At 32.7% G+C, this 20,269-nt stretch overlaps 1 protein-coding gene across 2 annotated transcripts in view; it reads left to right on the forward strand.

Moving 5' to 3' along the window:
- The first annotated feature begins 381 nt into the window (after positions 1-381).
- The window catches only part of LOC111706889 (Niemann-Pick C1 protein), a 33,330-nt gene continuing 13,442 nt past the window's right edge, over positions 382-20,269 (forward strand). For both annotated transcript variants that reach the window (XR_002766331.1, XM_023479835.1), the window contains exons 1-33: positions 382-489; positions 1,442-1,509; positions 1,874-1,953; positions 2,899-3,002; positions 3,634-3,725; positions 4,396-4,473; positions 5,083-5,126; positions 5,283-5,380; positions 5,540-5,607; positions 6,265-6,327; positions 6,461-6,561; positions 7,222-7,341; positions 8,378-8,487; positions 8,702-8,829; positions 9,077-9,186; positions 9,426-9,486; positions 9,909-9,969; positions 10,211-10,324; positions 10,702-10,791; positions 11,094-11,181; positions 11,380-11,425; positions 11,821-11,900; positions 13,440-13,540; positions 13,870-13,973; positions 14,115-14,214; positions 14,669-14,769; positions 15,362-15,438; positions 16,454-16,577; positions 17,361-17,443; positions 17,777-17,959; positions 18,072-18,233; positions 18,555-18,619; positions 19,902-20,010. Coding sequence is in view for 1 of the 2 variants with exons in the window: in XM_023479835.1 (XP_023335603.1) it covers positions 1,460-1,509; positions 1,874-1,953; positions 2,899-3,002; positions 3,634-3,725; positions 4,396-4,473; positions 5,083-5,126; positions 5,283-5,380; positions 5,540-5,607; positions 6,265-6,327; positions 6,461-6,561; positions 7,222-7,341; positions 8,378-8,487; positions 8,702-8,829; positions 9,077-9,186; positions 9,426-9,486; positions 9,909-9,969; positions 10,211-10,324; positions 10,702-10,791; positions 11,094-11,181; positions 11,380-11,425; positions 11,821-11,900; positions 13,440-13,540; positions 13,870-13,973; positions 14,115-14,214; positions 14,669-14,769; positions 15,362-15,438; positions 16,454-16,577; positions 17,361-17,443; positions 17,777-17,959; positions 18,072-18,233; positions 18,555-18,619; positions 19,902-20,010 (2,995 nt within the window). In the remaining variant the exon portion in view is untranslated. The remainder of the gene's footprint in view (positions 490-1,441; positions 1,510-1,873; positions 1,954-2,898; positions 3,003-3,633; positions 3,726-4,395; positions 4,474-5,082; positions 5,127-5,282; positions 5,381-5,539; positions 5,608-6,264; positions 6,328-6,460; positions 6,562-7,221; positions 7,342-8,377; positions 8,488-8,701; positions 8,830-9,076; positions 9,187-9,425; positions 9,487-9,908; positions 9,970-10,210; positions 10,325-10,701; positions 10,792-11,093; positions 11,182-11,379; positions 11,426-11,820; positions 11,901-13,439; positions 13,541-13,869; positions 13,974-14,114; positions 14,215-14,668; positions 14,770-15,361; positions 15,439-16,453; positions 16,578-17,360; positions 17,444-17,776; positions 17,960-18,071; positions 18,234-18,554; positions 18,620-19,901; positions 20,011-20,269) is intronic.

The raw sequence follows: 20,269 nt of genomic DNA on the forward strand, positions 1-20,269 counted from the left end.
AGTGGCAAAATAACTTCAAATTCAGAAGATAATTTTTCATATTGTCAACAAAATTCTTAGATTTTTGTCTCACATAATGTTGAACATTTATACTTCTAAATCAGCAATTATAGAATCAAACACACGCAAAGAAACGCCATGCAAATTTACTTTATTGTACAGATTATACTTAATGTGTACAATGTACAACCATTTTTTTGTGAATTGTAATGTGTACTGTGTATATATTGCAAATCGTACAAAATGTGTAAACTTGGGAAATAAGTTAGATTTATTTATTAAAATCAAAATTTGCACAACATATGTGATATATAGTATTTCTTTTGCACACAATTTTCTTTTTTATTATTATTATTATTATTGTTATTCCAATTTTCCTGCAAATCTGTGATATTTCAGAGAACTGTTCTCAACTATAAAAATATTGATTCAGCAACTAAAATGTGAAATTCTGGCAAATCAAGCTTCTGCGTTTTTATCAATTTTAAGGTATAGTTGGACTTGTAGCAAAAATTGTTCAGTTGTTGTTTTCTGGACTTGCATTTTCAAATTTTCTGTTTTACGCTTTTATCCGGACATTCATTTTAGATTTTATCTAGATAATTTTTATCCGGATATTCATTTCCGATTTTATCTAGATAATTTTATCCGGATATTCTTTTGTAGTTTTATCCGGATATTCATTTCAGATTTTATCTAGATAATTTTTATCCGGATATTCTTTTGTAGTTTTATCCGAATATTCATTATAGATTTTATCCAGATAATTTTTATCCGGATATCCTTTTGTAGTTTTATTCGGTATTCATTTTATATTTTATCCAGATAATATTTATCCGGATATTCTTTTGTAGTTTTATCCGGATATTCATTTCAGATTTTATCCAGATAATTTTATCCGGATATTCTTTTGTAGTTTTATCCGGATATTCATTTCAGATTTTATCTAGATAAAATCTGAAATGAATATCCGGANTTTATTCAGATAATTCTTATCCGGATATCCTTTAGTAGTTTTATCCGAATATTCATTTTAGATTTTATCCAGATAATTTTTATCCGGATATCCTTTTGTAGTTTTATCCGGATATTCATTTTAAATTTCATCCAGATAATTATTATCCGGATATCCTTTTGTAGTTTTATCCGGATATTCATTTTTCTTAAGGATATCCAATTTATTTACAATTTTTATAAGGATGTCTGTTTTATCCGGATAATCCATTTTATCATAATTTATCTGTCTTCTTTTTTTCTTCTGATTAAAGGTCACAAATATTTTGTAGTTTGTGATTGTTGACAACTCATATTAATATTTTTTAAAAGTTCTATGAATACAACATCCTTAAGAAGCTTTTATAATAAAACACATAGGGAAGAAGACGACGGTTTAAAAACTGTTTTCTGTTTTAGATTTTTTAATTATGAAAAATATCTTTAGGCTCCTGAAAGTTTAAACATGAGGGTGGCTGCTCTTCTTTTACAGCTTTCGTCAGCTCTAGCTTTCAGGTATTCAATTTCCACTCATTCATTCCTCTTCATTGATTCATATCAAAATTCATCTATTCATTTTAGCACTCATTCATTCATCACAACATTCATGTAAACATTCATAATTTCATTCCAGCATTCATCCTTTCTTTCATTTTAACATTCTTTCAAATACATATGCATCCATTCATTCCAACATTCGTTCATGCTTTATATCAACATTCATCTATTCATTTCTGCATTCATTCATTCATTCATTCCAACATTCATCCTTTCTGTCATTCCAACATTTAAGTATTCATTCATTATTTTTTTTCATATCCTCATTCATCCATTCATTTCAAAATTAAATGGATGATTTATCAATATTTTTATTGTCAAGTTCGTATGAAATGTACGGGAGTGACGGGCACTGTGTATGGTATGATAAATGTGGCAAGGATCCAACTTATCCAGCTTCAGGTTCTACTATTTCAAACGAAAAAAAACGAAACAAAATGAAACGAAATATAAAAAACACAACACCAAACATTATAAAAGACACATAGCAATAGAACAAAACGCAACACAAAATTAAATAAAACAGAACGGAACAAAAACAAAAATAAACACGACAGAACACAACACGTAACAAAATGAAACAACAAAATGAGAAACAAAACAATATGAAGCACGAAAAAAACAAAGTTAGACACAAAACGAAACCAATCAAATAAACCAACTCCAAGCAAAACAAATCTGAACGAATTAAAACTAAACAAATTACTACATCAGGTAACATGTTATATAAAGTACTCCATCCCAACTATCCAATGTTTAGATACTAAGCATATCTTGAACTGTGTGTACAACGGACCAATGTTTAGATACTAAGCATATCTTGAACTGTGTGTACAACGGACCAATGTTTAGATACTAAGCATATCTTGAACTGTGTGTACAACGGACCAGTGTTTAGATACTAAGCATATCTTGAACTGTGTGTACAACGGACCAATGTTTAGATACTAAGCATATCTTGAACTGTGTATACAATGGACCAGTGTTGAGATACTAAGCATATCTTGAACTGTGTGTACAACGGACCAATGTTTAGATACTAAGCATATCTTGAACTATGTGTACAACGAACCAATGTTTAGATACTAAGCATATCTTGAACTGTGTGTACAACGGACCCATGTTTAGATACTAAGCATATCTTGAACTGTGTGTACAATGGACCAATGTTTAGATACTAAGCATATCTTGAACTGTGTGTACAACGGACCAATGTTTAGATACTAAGCATATCTTGAACTGTGTGTACAATGGACCAATGTTTAGATACTAAGCATATCTTAAACTGGACCAATGTTTAGATACTAAGCATATCTTGAACTGTGTGTAAAACGGACCAATGTTTAGATACTAAGCATATCTTGAACTGTGTGTACAATGGACCTGGTAAGAAGGCTGATGCTGAATCCCTGGGATTACTGAAGGAAGTTTGCCCCCATCTTGTCCCTGAGGTTAGATAAATTAATTGAATTGTTTTGAATTAATTTTTTTATTTTTCCATTTATATATCTATCGTTCTATTCATATACCTATCTCTCGATCTATCCCCATACACCTTTTTATTTTTATCATTCTACATAAATATTTAATATATAGTGTCTTTCTGTCTACCTATCTATCTACCTGTATCCATTCATTCATCAATCTTTCTATTTATCTATCTATCCGTTATATCTATTTATCTATCTAACTGTATAATTATTCATCTATCTAACCTTATATCTTTTTATCTATCTATATATCACTCTACCAGCTACCTGTAGACATCTAATCGTATATCTATTTATTTATCTAAGCGTATATCTATTTATCTATCTAACCATTTACTTGTTATCTATCTATCTATCGCTCTACCTGTAGACATCTATCTATCTATCGATCTATACTTCTATCTATTTATCTATCTAACCGTATATCTATTTATTTATCAAAGCGTATATCTATTCAACTATCTAACCTTATATCTTTTTATCTTTCTATCTATCGCTCTACCTGAAGACATCTATCTATCTATCTATCTATCTATCTATCTATCTTTCTATCTATCTATCTATCTATCTATCTATCTATCTATCTATCTAGGATGGATCTGTTCCTGATCTGTGCTGCAGTACTGCTCAGTTAAAAGACCTAAAAGAAAATTTTGCAATTCCAAAAAGTTTATTGGACAGAGGGTAAATACTTGAACATTGTTAATAATGTTATTTTAAACATTTTTCTACTCCTATACATTTATTTTTACTGCTCCTTAGTTTGTTTGTGATCTTGAGTTGATCCTGATTTTAATCCTGAATCTGATCCTGATCTTGAACCTGATCCTGATCCTGAGCTGGGAACTTTTGAATGAGATACCTTTGATCCCAACTTCTTAATCCGAATATCCAATGTGGACACTTTTAATTTCTAGCTTAATCCACCCTTTTTGGATATAGTACAGAAAAATCAAAAACTGGTTTTTAAAAATTAGAGAGTCCCTACCGTTTCCGTATATTAATCTTAAATGGCGCGCAAAATGTTAAATTTATCGGCTTCTGATATAAATGACTGATTGGTTGAATTTTATACAATTTTCACTTTTCAGGATACAAGTATAAGATTAGGTTAGTCTCGAGATTAAGAAAAAAAGAAGATCAAGCATTGATCTCGATATCTACCATTCTAAAGTTTCCAGCTCTGATCCTGATCCTGGTAGTGATCCTGATCCTGATCCTGATCCCGATCCCGATCCTGATCCTGATCCTGATCCTGATCCTGATCCTGATCCTGATCCTCATCTTGATCTTGATCTTGATTTTGATCTTGATCTTGATCTTAATCCTTATCTTAATCCGGTTCAATGTTCAGGTGTCCTACCTGTTATTACAACTTCAAGAAGAATTTTTGTGACATGACTTGTCACCCACGACAAAGCAGATTCGTCAGGTATTCATTCATTCACCATTCATTCATTCATTCACTATTCATTCATTCATCATTCATTCATCCTTTTATCATTCATTTATTAATCATTCATTCATTATTCATCATTCATTCATCATTCATTCATTCAACATTCATTCAACATTCATTCATTATTCATTCATTCATCATTCATTCATCATTCATTCATCATTCATTCATTCATCATTCATTAATTCATCATTCATTCATCATTCATTCTTCATCATTCATTCATTCATATTCATTCATCATTCATTCATCTTTCATTCATTCACCATTCATTCATTATTTATATATCATTCATTCATCATTCATTCAAGATTTATTCATCAATCATTCATCATATATTCATCTCTAAATTTGTCATTTATTTATTTATACTTCTATTTGTCAATTAATCTTTTCATCAATTCATTCATTTATCTAATAACCAATTTATCTACATTCATCTATTTATTTATTCATCTATTTAATTACTTATCTGTTAATCTATTTAGTATTCGTCTATTCATTTGTTATCTTCAAGAATAAATATAGTTCTAAAATATAACTTGTCAACTTATAAGTTATTACTTATTTCTTGCTGTTAAGGGTGGATAAGAGCGTTGAAGGCAAAGCATCTGAGGTCTATCAAGGTTAGTTTTTTTAATCCCCAGGAACTCATTTAAAGTTTTATCAATGATGGAAATCAATCTAGTTAATAAAAATTAATTTAAATTAGTAATGGTTGGATCTAATGTAAAGTGAAAGTTGTAGAACTATATTTTTCCTAAGATTAAACCCTGTTCTAGGAAAGATAAAGGAGATGGTGAAAGAAGTAACTGTGTTTGTTCATGAAGAGTTCAACTCACAGACCTACGATTCATGCAAGAACGTTCAGTATCCAGAGGTAGGAAAACAAACAAACAAACTACAAATATTCTGCATAAGTAACAGACTAAACTTACATACAATCTAACAACCAAACAATTATATTACAAACAAACAATCAATCAGATATTTTAAAATCAAGCAGACAAACAAATATGTAAATTAGATAATTATGTAGATCAGTGACACTGTTATGGGTTTACTCTGTGGTCCCTGGGGAAGTAGAGATTGTACTGCTAAACGATGGTAAGAACAATATTGAAAGAATAATCATTTAAAAATCTTCTTAAAAGGGACTTTTAGCGTAATTTCAATTGACCCTCTATGCAAAGATGGCAATGCCCGATTCACAACAGTTCCCGTAAAATCTTTGTCTGATCAAGTATGAATTAAAAACAAATGTTGATAACTAACAGATTTTCAATTGTGGTTTCTCTACAGAAGTGACTTGCGCATTTCTACTACAGGAATACATTTTGGAATTGGCAGAAATAAAGAACTTTCAAGCTAGAAAACGATAATATCTTCTAAAGTATTGAATCTATTAAGGTTTAAAAGCTACAGTTTTGATTCGGACATTGCCATCTTTGCATGGAGAGCCACTGTAAATTACGCTCAACATTCCTCCTTTATGTCATGATCAGGCTTGTAGGGAAAAAATCCTTCTTAAGCTATTTCTTTATATGACTAAGTATCAATTTTATAATAAAAGGATAACCATTCAAAATTTTCTGAAGGTCTGTTGATTTTTTCGAAAAATAAGTTGATTTCTTGGTGAACGTATAAAGACTGATAAAAAAGTTATTTCCCATTTTTAAAGAATGATTAATTAAGATTTAAAAGTTTATTCAATGTTGTAAAGTGACATAAGTGTGAATAATTGATTGAATATCTATATTTTAGGTTCGACTATATGGGAAGTATCCAGAATGGATATTCCCCATTCCAGATATCCTACAATTATAGGTAAAAAGAGTGTTATCAATATTATTATTATTAAATCTCAAAATAATGTTGGATCTTCCAACAATGCGAGGGGGGGGGGGGGGGTCGAATTTTATTTCAATTCTGATGTTTATTATTTTTCATATTATTCTAGTTCTGCTGTGAAGTCTACAGATGGGTTTGATTACCATAATCCCATTATAATAGAGTGTAATAATGCTCCACCTTTTCTTCCTGGAACTGTTCAAAGCTCGGGTAAAAATCATTTAAATCTTTCATTTAAAAATGTGTCATGGATTAATCCAGTGTGTTAAGATCAATATCTGTAAAAAAAGGATCCAAAACAGGAATCCAAATACAATGCTTTCATAAAAAATCCATGATCTTCAAATTGCATAGTTCTAATGTTGTTCTAACTTAGTTAAGTTTTAATGTAGTGCTAACGTAGTTCTAACATAGTTCTAACATAGTTCTAAAGTAGTTCTAACATAGTTCCAACATAGTTATAACATAGTTCTAACATAGTTCTAACGTAGTTCTGACATAGTTCTAACCTAGTTCTGACCTAGTTCTAACCTAGTTCTAACCTAGTTCTAACATAGTTCTAACATAGTTCTAACATAGTTCTAACCTAGTTCTGACATAGTTCTAACCTAGTTCTGACCTAGTTCTAACATAGTTCTAACATAGTTCTAACATAGTTCTAACGTAGTTCTAACGTAGTTCTAACATAGTTCTAACATAGTTCTAACAAAGTTCTAACAAAGTTCTAACATAGTTCTAACATAGTTCTAACAAAGTTCTAACAAAGTTCTAACATAGTTCTAACATAGTTCTAACATAGTTCTAACATAGTTGTAACATAGTTCTAACATAGTTCAAAGTTACTATAGCTTTAATCCTGTCTGTATTTAGGATGTGGATGTGCAGACTGTCCGGCAGCCTGTAAACTGAATCTACCAGAGTTCCAGGAGCTGGGCTTTCAGTTTGATATAGTAGAGGGAGTTGATGGTCTGGTGTTCATCATGATTATTGGTTAGTTTGCAACCTTTACTTATAAGTTATACAACCATAGATGATTTTTTGAATTGTTTATCACTTCAAAAACCGCTAATCCATATATTTTGTTGTCGTTTGGATAAAATTAAATCCTTTTGGATATTTATTCAACAAATGAAATTTTTGTGTGAAGATAATTGATGCTTATTTTATCTTTTGCTGTTGTTTTTATTGTAATTTGATTCTTTTGAATAGTGTTTCTTGTTGGGTTGATCATATTTGTCAATTTTTTAGTGTTTCTTGTTGGTTTGATCATATTTGTTATTTTTTAATGTTTGTTGTCGGTTCGATCATATTTGTTTTTTTATTGTTTGTTGTTGGTTCGATGATATTTGTTAATTTTTTAGTGTTTGTTGTTGGTTCGATCATATTTGTTAATTTTTTAGTGTTTGTTGTTGGTTCGATCATATTTGTTGTTTTTTTAGTGTTTGTTGTCGGTTCGATCATATTTTTTTTTTAGTGTTTGTTGTTGGTTCGATCATATTTTTTTTAGTGTTTGTTCTTGGTTCGATCATATTTGTTTATTTTTTAGTGTTTGTTGTTGGTTCAATCATATTTGTTGTTTTTTTAGTGTTTGTTGTTGGTTCGATCATATTTGTTGTTTTTTTTTAGTGTTTGTTGTTGGTTCGATCATATTTTTTTAGTGTTTGTTGTTGGTTCGATCATATTTGTTTATTTTTTAGTGTTTGTTGTTGGTTCAATCATATTTGTTGTTTTTTTAGTGTTTGTTGTTGGTTCGATCATATTTGTTTGTTTTTTTAGTGTTTGTTGTTGGTTCGATCATATTTGTTTTTTTTAGTGTTTGTTGTTGGTTCGATCATATTTTTTTAGTGTTTGTTGTTGGTTCGATCATATTTGTTTATTTTTTAGTGTTTGTTGTTGGTTCAATCATTTTTTTTTATTGTTTGTTGTTGGGTCGATCATATTTGTTTTTTTCATTGTTTGTTGTTGGTTCGATCATATTTGTTTTTTTATTGTTTGTTGTTGGTTCGATCATATTTGTTGTTTTTAGTGTTTGTTGTTGGTTCGATCATATTTGTTGTGGTTGTATGCGCTGCTGATACACTGACCAAGAGTAATCTTGCAATGGGAGACGAAGATAGTATCTTTGGGGATTCAAAGGTAAGAACATTTTATCAAGATTTAAAATTTTCAGGAAATTAACCATTACTTAACCACAGGTTCCCTTGACCAATTTTGCCAACAAAACCTTTAACAAATTCCTTTAACTTCCTTCATAAGTATAGTTGTAAATAATTAATAATTAAAAATAGAGAAGGGAAGTAAATTTCTTAATTTCTGGCTTCCCTTCCTACTTTAAATATCCCTATGTTAGGATCCTGGAAGTCCCCGTCGTGAGTCTGTAAGTGTACCCTTCACGACCCCAGCCTCCCCAACCAGGTCCAAAGATCACACCGTTGTCACCTTCAACGATCTGTCCTTCTTCACCAAGCTGGGAACAAGGTATCATCATTATTGTTGATAATATTCAAAACTTTTTTATCGACTCAAAATCCAAATTTAAATTTCTTAATGTAGTTGTCCATTTCGTTCCAAGATAATAGTGGGAATAGTTAATGTTATTTTCAAATATTTTATTTAAGTGTTACAAATAATTTTTTAAGCACAATGAAAAGAATTCAGAACAATGTCATCATTTAAAAAGAATAAAGGGTTTATTATTCATTAAAACTTACTCTTCATGTTCCAGGTTTGAGAATGGAATGACTGATATGTTCACTTGGTGGGGTACAGTTGCCGCAATCTATCCTCTACCAGTTATATTTCTCTCAATCGTCTTTGCTGCGGGGCTTTCTTCAGGTTTCTATCAATTAATTAATAGTTTCAATTAAATATTCATCATATTCATTTTTGTTTTTGTACCCCCATCAAATTTCTCTAAAATAAATCTATTAAATGTTTTGCTAAGGAAGCCGAGAGATTTGAATTTGTATAATTTTTTTTCAATCCTATGAATAAAGGTGTCAGATTAACTGATTGAAATCTTGTATTGATTGTTTTATTGATATCTTCTGTGATTGATGGATTGATATGTCCAGGTATTCTGTATCTCCAGGTTACAACTGATCCTATTGAGCTTTGGGCCAGCCCATCATCCAGGTAAACAATCATTTTTTCATAAATAAATAAATAAATAAAAGGAGTGTTGAAAGCGTAAGAGGAGAAATGAATAACGGCGTTACGGTTTGCTAGTGTCTGAATTCAGCTGCTATTTACAACTAGAAAATTTTTTGATAGGGCCATTTTTGCTCGGGTTATATTTGGTAGCTTCAAGTGTCTTTTGTCATTCAAGACTTTTTTTTTACTTTCCTAGTCTGTCCTCTCCGCAGAACTTGGCACTTATGGTAGCCTGTTGTTCCTTAAAAGATAATAAAAACAATTATTGTTTTTCTCTTTTTTTTTTAGTTATTAACACTTTTTATTTGTTTGTTTATTTGGCTCATAAGAATGTTTCCCTGTGGTGATGACTTGCTTCAGTAACCTTCAATCTCTCATTTTAATAATATCTTAATGTTTTTTAGGTCAAGGGTTGAAAAGGACTTTTTCGATTCCACTTTCCGTCCTTTTTACAGAGCAAGCCAGGTAATGTTTTATTGATATGTAATTGTTTTTTTCGAACAGATATGATATAATAATTGTTATTAAGAAATTTTGTCTTAATTAAATTGATAAATTGATTTTTGGTATTTAAGAGAACCGTCTATTTCTACTGCAACTTAATATGATTAGATAGATTGATTCGTGGATTGATTGATAGATTGAGCTATCTGGTTGATTTAGTTTTTGATTGATTGATAAATTAATTGATTTGTTGATTGAATAGGTGATTATCCATGCCAAAGAGTCCCCTGAGTATGGTATCACCAAGTTTAATTTTACGGATCATCTGCGGAATGATCTGGAGATAGGACCAGTTTTCCAGGAGAAATTTCTCAAGGTAGGACAGGACAGTTAGGATAAAAACAGGACAATTTTGTTCAGGAGATGACAATTATGATAAGGTCAGAACAGGACAGGAAAAAGGCAGGACCATGACCAGTTCTAGAGGAGGACCAGGACAGGATAATCATGTCAAGGACAGTACCAGGATAGAATACAGCAGGACCAGAAGATGGACCTGGGCTGGGACAGGACAATTTTGTTAAGGACAGAATAGGGCAGAACCAGGACTTGGACATAGACTAGGACAGCTCACGGACTAGGACAAGACATTGACTAGGACATAATAATTGTTTAAAGGACAGGATCAGATAAATTCTTTAATTAATCGTTATCATTATTATTAGTGTTATCATTCTATCCTCCTCATTTTAGGAAGTATTGAAACTGCAGAAGAAGATTGAAGAATTACAATTTGAATTCTTGGATTTGGAAGGGCATCCTGTTAATTATAATCTTACTAAGGTAACAATACTTTTGACATACAAGGACAGTGAACCTATTTTTATTTATTCAGTTCAACGATTTTTTATTCTTTGATGCAAATATAGATTGTTTGATTAGTTGATTGTATCAAAGGTGTGTGCAACAGTCCTGCAATATAGATAACGTGTATTCAGTCGATTGATATCTGAATTGTGTGATTAATTGATTGTATAAAAGGTGTGCAACAAGCCACTGTATCCTGACAAACAGTCATGTAATATAGATAACGTGTGATTAGTCGATTGATTTCTAAATTGTGTGATTAATTGATTGTATTAAAGGTGTGCAACAAGCCCCTGTATCCTGACAAACAGTCTTGTAATATACAGAACGTGTGGGCATATTGGCAGGACCAAGAAGACCTTCTAGGAATTTACAATTTAAAAATCATATTTTGGTAAAAAAATATTTCATATCCAAAAGTTAAGGATCTTCATTATATTTTATTGATCTTAAATTATTAAATGTTTAAAAATTGAGATTTCAGAATCGTTATGAAATGAGAAAATACCAATTAAAGTCATAAAAAGGAAAAAAGAACATTTGTTTAAATTGTTGAATACTTAGACAAAAAGCGGTTTGATCCTGAAGGAGGTGATGGAGGCAAACCTAGGTCAGTACTGGAGATTTGATTCATTGATTGATAAACTGGATGATTGATTGAATTATTGAATTATTTGTTGATCTATTCACTGATCCATTTATTGATCCATTAATTGTTTGATTGATTGATTCTTTTAATCATTTATAAAATGACTCATTCATTAATTGATCCATTGGTTGATTTATTGGTTCATCCTTTCATTCACTCATTCATTCATTAACTCATTCATTGACGCATTCATCCTTTCATTCATTCATTCATTGATTTTCTTAGTACCTATGAGCTGCTACATTTTAAAATTTTTATGAGTGATTTCAGGCAACTAATATTTGTTTGATTGATTTATTTTTAATAATTGACTGACTTGAAAATGATTTGTTAATTAACTTAATGATTGATATTAGGAACTGGACGTATCTAGATCATATGCTTGCCTGTGTTAAGAATCCAACTTTGACTGCGCCAAGTGACAAACTGAATATAGGTAATAACAAGGTGTACATGTTACACTTTTAAATTTAACGTGTACAGTGTTCACTTACATTGTACACTGTTTACTGTACTGTATAGTTTAAGCGGTACAGTACAGGCTAGTGTTGACTTTTCAGTACTTAAAAAGTACAGTATTGAATACAATACAGTACATATACACAATGCAGCTTAACAGACTGTACAGTTGAGATTGTGTAAAATAATAAAAATCACTGTCAATCCTTCAATCTGATATTTCCGCATAAGTTTCAATGAATTAACCCAGCTTAGAGCTTAGTGTAAATCATCCAGGGGTGTCAAGCATATAACGGTCTGCCATGGGCCCTTCTTTACACTCCCAGTTTCCTAATGGTTCTCTCGGTACCACCAGTATGTCGAGATGTTCAAGATGGATTTCTTTGGATTTAAGGATGACACTGATTACTGAGTTGATTATACAGGCTGTATGAAAGTTGTTAGATCGTTTAATTATTTAATTAGAAACATTGCGAAGAATTAGGGCTGGGTGCGTTCCTGGTGGAACGATATTTCTTTCTCGAGAACGAACGGAACAATCAAGAACCGTTAAAAAAACCGAACGTTTAGAACGCGTTCTTGAGAATATTGGAACGATTAGTAAAAGAACGGAACGGGAATTGCTTGAAAAGAATGGTTAAAATCGTTAACGCGTTCTTATTATCAAGAACACGTTCTAAGTTGGGAACGCATTTTAAATCAGAAATGTGTTCTAAATCATCTAGAAATAGTTAACGATTTTTTGATTTAATCACCTGACCCCCCTCCCCCACTTTAAATCCGCCATCCACCCTTTCCCCAGTCTCTGCTAAACTGACAACAGACTTCACAGCAGGTTTCAGTTTAACTTCTGTATATCGCCCCTCCCCCTGCTCTCACAAAATTATACATTGCTCATCCCAGAAATTATCTAAGCTTATTCTTTTAACCCTAAATTTAAAATATATAATTTAAAGTATTATTTACGGCCGTGAGGAACTTTTTATTTAAAAATCGTAATTTTTTTACTTTTTAACCAACTCTTTTATATAAAACTTTTGTCTTGGATGGAATTGTTCGTTACTAAGAAAGGAATGGGGGATGGAGACGTTCTTGATTAAGAACAGAACAAGAGGGATGCAACCGTTCTTCAACGAAGAATGCCAAGAACGAAATGGAACGAGAAGAACGTTCTTCTACTCAGAACGGAACGGAACGAGAACAGAATGATAAAAAAAGAACGAGAACGGAACGATTTAGCTGAAGCCCCTCATTCAAGAACAGAACGGAACGATTTCAAAAAAGTCGGAACGTGCCCAGCCCTACGAAGGATGTTGAAATTTTTCACTTAACTTAATTAAAAAAGTCTTGAGTGATTTGGCCCATACAAAGGCTCAATAAGTTCCTGTAAAGTGTGATCTGATTTGATTTGATTTGATTTGAACGTTACAAGCGGAGGAGGAGCGCCGGCCCCGACTTCATTTAAGGACGGGTTGACCTTTAATAATAATAATAATAATAACGATAATATGTTAAGGGTGCATGTCTAAGTGGGGAGGTCCTGTGAACCCCTACTATACTCTGGGTGGGTTTATTCCTGCGGGGGAATCATTCCCTGAGAATCCTGAATACCACAAGGAAACCAAACAATTCAATTTTAAAGTGTTAACTCTCAACAAAGGGACGCAGTTTTGTGGTAAGGACGTTGCTAATGATATATTCCAAAATATGACTTTTTTTTGACTGGTCTGCTTCTCTAGCAACTAAAATACAATGGTTGTTGAAGTATTTTAATGCTCAAAACTTCGAAGTTTTGGGGTATTATAAAAACAAATTTGTGATTCTTAAATTCTTAAATTTGCGTAGACAGTTGCCATGATAAGCAAATAAAAGTAATACAGATTCACTTGGATTTCCATGGAACTCCATGTCTCTCTCTTTCAATCATGTAATTGTTCTGACTAAAGGCAACTGCTATTGTGATCTCCATCATCATCGACAATTTCGACAAGAAGAGTAAGGACACTGAGAATGTGAACGGACTAGCCATGGCCATGGCTTGGGAAAAAAGGTAATAATGACTTTTCTTAAAAACAGTTAAGATAATCGTTTTTTGTTTGGAAAATTCATTTTTCATAGTTATAAAAAGATAAATTTAATTTTAAAAGGAAAATATTCAATTATTTAAAGAATAATATCAGTTATTTATCAGGTTTATTGAGTTTATGCACTACTGGGTAGAGCATGAGAAACCAGAATACATGGATATTGCTTTCAACAGTGATAGAAGTATTGAAGACGAGCTTGACAAGGAATGTCGTTTTTATCTCTGTCTTATCATTTTATCTGCAATGTCATGTGTCTTGTTCTTTTCACCTTTATCTTTATTTTTGTCTTTGGCTTTCCTGTCATTCTGTTTTCTTCTGTCTAGTCGTCATTATCTTCATCTTTCTTGTCAGCATTATCTTTATCTGGCTTATCTTCTTAATCTATCTTTATCTTTTTCTTTCTTGTCCTCTTCATCATCAATATTGTCAGCATTATCGTGATCTATCGGGTCGTCTTTATCTTTCTCTTTCTTGTATTTTTAACATCAATCTTGTCATCATTATTTTTTTGTATCTTAACTTTTCAATCTGTCTGGTTGTCCTTATTTTTATCTAACTTTAAGTCTTTATCTTTAAATGTCTTGTTGTTTATTTGAAGGTCTTTATTTCTGCATTTATTTTTTTATAAATCTGTTTTAAAGACGACATTTACTATTAGGAAACGTACGGTGATATTGTGACAATAGCAATCAGCTACATAATAATGTTTGTTTACATCACATTCTCACTGGGACAGACCAGCAAATGTACAGTTTCCAGGTGAGCAAAATAAATTAAAAAATATAAGAATTCAGTCTACCTTGTGTGTAATGGTTTTGCATACATTTTTAACAATGGACTTTAGGTGTATTTTCAAGGTACCCTCCATTTGTAATTTGGCATGTTCCATTCACAATAGTAACCTTTTAATCTTGGTCTGATTGAGACTGTCAGACTTTGCCTTATTAATCTACAGAAACACCTGTATTCGTAATTGTTAAATTCTTGATTTGCGAGCTAATTTATGCTAAATATTAATACTTACTTTCTAGAAGTCGCAGAACATAAACATTTACATTTGAATTTTTAAAAACAGTTTTGAACATTGAATGTTCTTTTATTTGGATGTTTATATGTAAAATCAGCGTGTTGAGTTCACACTGTACGCTAGTACACTCACATTTATTATTTAACACATATTCTCTCCTCGATGTTCAGAAAAAGGTTTAAATTGAGCATTGCCATCGTTGCATAGATGGTCACTTGAAACTAGGCTTACTGTCCCGTTAAAAATAAAATCTAAAATTTTGCGTCTTTCGTATTAGAATAAAATATGTTTGTCAAACTACATATTCTAACAATTTTCTTTTAGGATGATGATTGAAAGCAAAGTTACTCTTGGACTTGGTGGGGTTATGATAGTTCTACTATCCGTAGCAGCATCTATAGGTAATGATAGTTATGTGGTAATGATAGTTCTATAATCTGTAGCAGCTTCATAGGTAATGATAGTTCTACTCTCTGTAGCAGCTTCTATAGGTAATGATAGTTCTACCATCTGTAGCAGCTTCATAGGTAATGATAGTTCTACTTTCTGTATTGTAAATCCTATCAAAGTAACTAGGGTCATTCTTTATGAATTCAGCCAATCTTTGGAAATCATGGAAGTCAATGTCATAATGTTGCACTCACCTAGCATAGTATGAGAATACCTGTAATCCAAAATTGTAGGCTCCTGTGACCTCTATGGTGCTGATTAATGGCCTACTAAAGTTTCGGCCTCCAGGCAATTTTCTGCCTGACCTCGCATACTTTAATTGGCAATTTTATTTTTTGTTGATTAAGATATCAAGCTAATTTAAGCGCCATTTTTTTACTTATTACTATAAGATTACATTTAAAAAAAGATTATTTTATTTTATTTATTGCATATGCTGATTAATTTAAATTATATTTTTTTACCTCGATTTTTTCGATGAGGCCATCCTCCAATTTTCTCAAAATATATTTTGAGATTCCCTAAAATGTATTTAATGTTTGTGCAAAGTTTCATTTTTGGCATTTACTTTCAGTTAGAGCTAGAGATTTAAAACCTTAATTCTAGGATATTTTTAGAAAATTTGCTGCTGAAAAGACAGACAACTTTTCTTTAAAAAAAAGACAACTGTAGTAGGATATTTTCGAAAAACTTATAGTCGAAAATTTCCTCGAGGGCGGAACTTTAGTAGGCTATAGTTAAGGAATCAGAGGTCGCAGGAGCCTAAAATTTTGAATTTAAAGTTTTCTAATGACATGCTAGCTGTGCGCAAAATTTAAAGAAAATCAATAGCATTGACTTCCATAGGGCCGGGTGGCTGGCTTGATAAAGAATAACCCAATAATAAAAGGAGGTTCAATTTTCCTAATTATTCACTTCCTTTGTTTTAATATTGTTAATTTAATCTGAATTTATATTTTATTTTAGGTACATTTGGATTTGCTGGTGTGCCCGCTACCCTTATCATCTTTGAGATCATTCCTTTCCTTGTTCTAGCAGTTGGTGTAGATAACATCTTTATACTTGTTCAAACATACCAGAGAGATCCAAGGTGAGTTGAGTCAATATAGACTTGGAGAACATTAAACTTTAAAACTCTCTAATGCTGATCTGTGGGGACTTAAGGAGGGGCATGGGGGGAAGTGCGTCGTTCGGTCCTTTCCCCCTCCCATGGAATAATGTTATGGGAAATTGACTATTAGTCAAAATTTAGTTTATTTAAAGATTATTTTTTCTTATTATTTTTTTCTTCCAGGGAAAATTTAAAAGGGGAACCACATCCCCCTCTTACTCCTGACCGTGTAAGGGTTTTTTTTTCAGAGGGGAGGGTAGGGGGTGAATTTGTTTGGGGCACTGAATACAGTGTACGCTACCATTGAAATTAAATACGTTTTGATGTGATTTGATTTGATTTGATTATTTATAGATTATTTTTCCTTATTATTTTTTTCTCCAGGGAAAATTTGAAAAGGGGAACCACATCCCCCTCTAATTCCTGACGGTGTAAGGGTTTTGACATAAAGATCCCCAAAATACCTTTATAAAATTTCAGAGGGGAGGGAATGAATTTTTTTGTGGCACTGTAAACAGTGTACACTACCGTTGAAATTTAATACGATTTGATTTGATTTGATTTGATTTGATTTGATTTGATTTGATTCGATTTGATTCGATTCGATTCGATTTGATTTGATTTGATTTGATTTGATTTAATTCGATTTGATTTGAATTCAAATATAGGGGCTCTTGACAGCCTGAAGCTGAGACAAGGAGACGAATAGACTTGATATTTTGCCGCAAACATCCATGAGAACTTTATGTTGTGTTGTTTCAGGAAAGCACATGAGACGCATGCTGAACACGTGGGTCGGATTGTTGGAGAAGTGGCGCCATCTATGCTGCTTTCATCCGTAGCAGGAACACAACCAATCAATCAATTAATCAATCAATAGACCAAATATGGCAACAAATCGATCAATTCAGCGAGTATTAAAATTAATCAATTCACAAAATATATCAATCAATCCAAACAACATTATGATTAATCAATCAATTGATGAATCAATCAATCTTACATGTTTCAGCTTTATTTTATTCAATTATTGATTCAATGCATAAAAAATATTGTAATAAAAATGTTTCTAGCTTTTAGTATGAATAATATGAATAATAATCACACTTTTCCGAATAATGAAAGATTTTAAAATCTAATTTTAACCAAACTTGAATAAATTTTTTGTGCGCTCTCAGAATCCACTTGTTTCTTTCTGGGTGCTCTCTCTGACATGCCTGCGGTGCGCGCATTTGCGCTCTACGCCGGGATGGCGCTCATCGTTGATTTTCTGATGCAGATAACGTGCTTCGTGGCCTTGATATCCCTGGATATGATGCGTCAGGAAAATAATAGATTCGACATCGTCTGCTGCGTCAAAGGTTTGTTATTGTTTTTAAATAAAGTAAATAAAACTTAAAGATGAATGAATGGAAGGACGAATGAATGACTGAAAGGATGAATAAATGAATGAATGAATGAATAAATATCTAGGAAGTAAGAAAGATACCGAAGGAAGTCCTGGAATGCTGTTTAAACTGTTTGAGCATATCTATGCTCCTTTCCTCTTGAAGAAATGGATTAGAGCTGCTGTAGTTATAATATTCTTCGGCTGGGCCTGTTCATCCATAGCTGTAGTTCCTAAAATAGAAATAGGTTTGTGGTCTACTATTATTATTTTTATAACTATTATTATTATTATTATTATTATCCATAATAATATCAATATCAATATCACTATTATCATTATCATTATTGTCATTGTCGTTGTTATCTTAGTCCATTGAATTTGATCCTTAAGATAGCAGTTTCATTTTTGTAGATTCTCACTTTATTCGCGGAAGGTCTTTACGAATCATAAGTCCACATTAAACTTGAGAATTAGTAAAGTCATTTCGAAAGTTGTCATGTGGTAGTAGGACATTCCTAAAAGTCTGATTTTATTTGATTTTATTTGAATGATAATTTTTATCCTAGGATTGGACCAAGAGATCTCTATGCCGGATAATTCCTTTGTTCTCAAATACTTCACTTTTCTCAAGGTTAGTATTCAACTTCAGGAGTTCTTGTCTTTAGATCCCATACATGCATTCATGCAGACATGCAGACATGCATTCATGCAGACATGCATTCATGCAGACATGCAGACATGCTGCATTCATGCAGACATGCATTCATGCAGACATGCATTCATGCATTCATGCAGACATGCATTCATGCATTCATGCATTCATGCAGACATGCATTCATGCAGACATGCTGCATTCATGCAGACATGCATTCATGCAGACATGCATAGATGCACTCATGCAGACATGCATTCATGCAGACATGCAGACATGCATTCATGCAGACATGCAGACATGCATTCATGCAGACATGCTGCATTCATGCAGACATGCATTCATGCATTCATGCAGACATGCATTCATGCAGACATGCATTCATGCATTCATGCAGACATGCATTCATGCATTCATGCAGACATGCATTCATGCATTCATGCAGACATGCATTCATGCATTCATGCAGACATGCATTCATGCATTCATGCAGACATGCATTCATGCAGACATGCAGACATGCATTCATGCAGACATGCATTCATGCATTCATGCATTCATGCATTCATGCAGACATGCATTCATGCAGACATGCATTCATGCATTCATACATTCATGCAGACATACATTCATGCAGACATGCATTCATGCAGACATGCATTCATGCAGACATGCATTCATGCATTCATGCAGACATTGCAGACATGCATTCATGCAGACATGCATTCATGCAGACATGCAGACATGCATTCATGCAGACATGCATTCATGCAGACATGCAGACATGCATTCATGCAGACATGCATAGATGCAGACATGCAGACATGCATTCATGCATTCATGCAGACATGCATTCATGCATTCATGCAGACATGCATTCATGCATTCATGCAGACATGCAGACATGCATTCATGCAGACATGCATAGATGCATTCATGCAGACATGCATTCATGCAGACATGCAGACATGCATTCATGCAGACATTCATAGATGCATTCATGCAGACATGCATTCATGCAGACATGCATTCATGCAGACATGCATTCATGCATTCATGCAGACATGCAGACATGCATTCATGCAGACATGCATTCATGCATTCATGCATTCATGCAGACATGCATTCATGCAGATTGTAGACATGAAGATTGCATACATGCATTCATGCAGATTGCAGACATGCATTCATGTAGACATGCATTGATTTCATTGTGTACTCGTGTATTTAAATGCATTAATTGACTTAATATATATTCCAGGAGTTCCTGTCTGTAGGTCCTCCTGTATACTTCGTGGTTAATAATACCGCCGGACAACTTGATCTTACAACAGAGGAGGCACAAAACAAACTCTGTTTAGGACTTCCAGGTAGTTTAAGAATCCTAGGTAGTTTAGGACTCCCAGGAAGTTTAGGACTCCGAGGTAGTTTAGGACTCCCAGATTGATTAGGAATCCCGGATAGTTTAGGACTCCCAGGTAGTTTAGGTAGGACTTCCAGGTAGTTTAGGTAGGACTTCCAGGTAGTTTCTCCCGGATAGTTTAGAACTCCCGGAGAGTTTAGAACTCCCAGGTAGTTTAGGACTTCAGAGTCAACAATTTAAATCGTTATTCTTAAGCCTAACTGGTC

This window comes from Eurytemora carolleeae, unplaced genomic scaffold (assembly GCF_000591075.1).
Source record: "Eurytemora carolleeae unplaced genomic scaffold, Eaff_2.0 scaffold408, whole genome shotgun sequence".
In the NCBI taxonomy this organism is placed as follows: Eukaryota; Metazoa; Arthropoda; class Copepoda; order Calanoida; family Temoridae; genus Eurytemora; species Eurytemora carolleeae.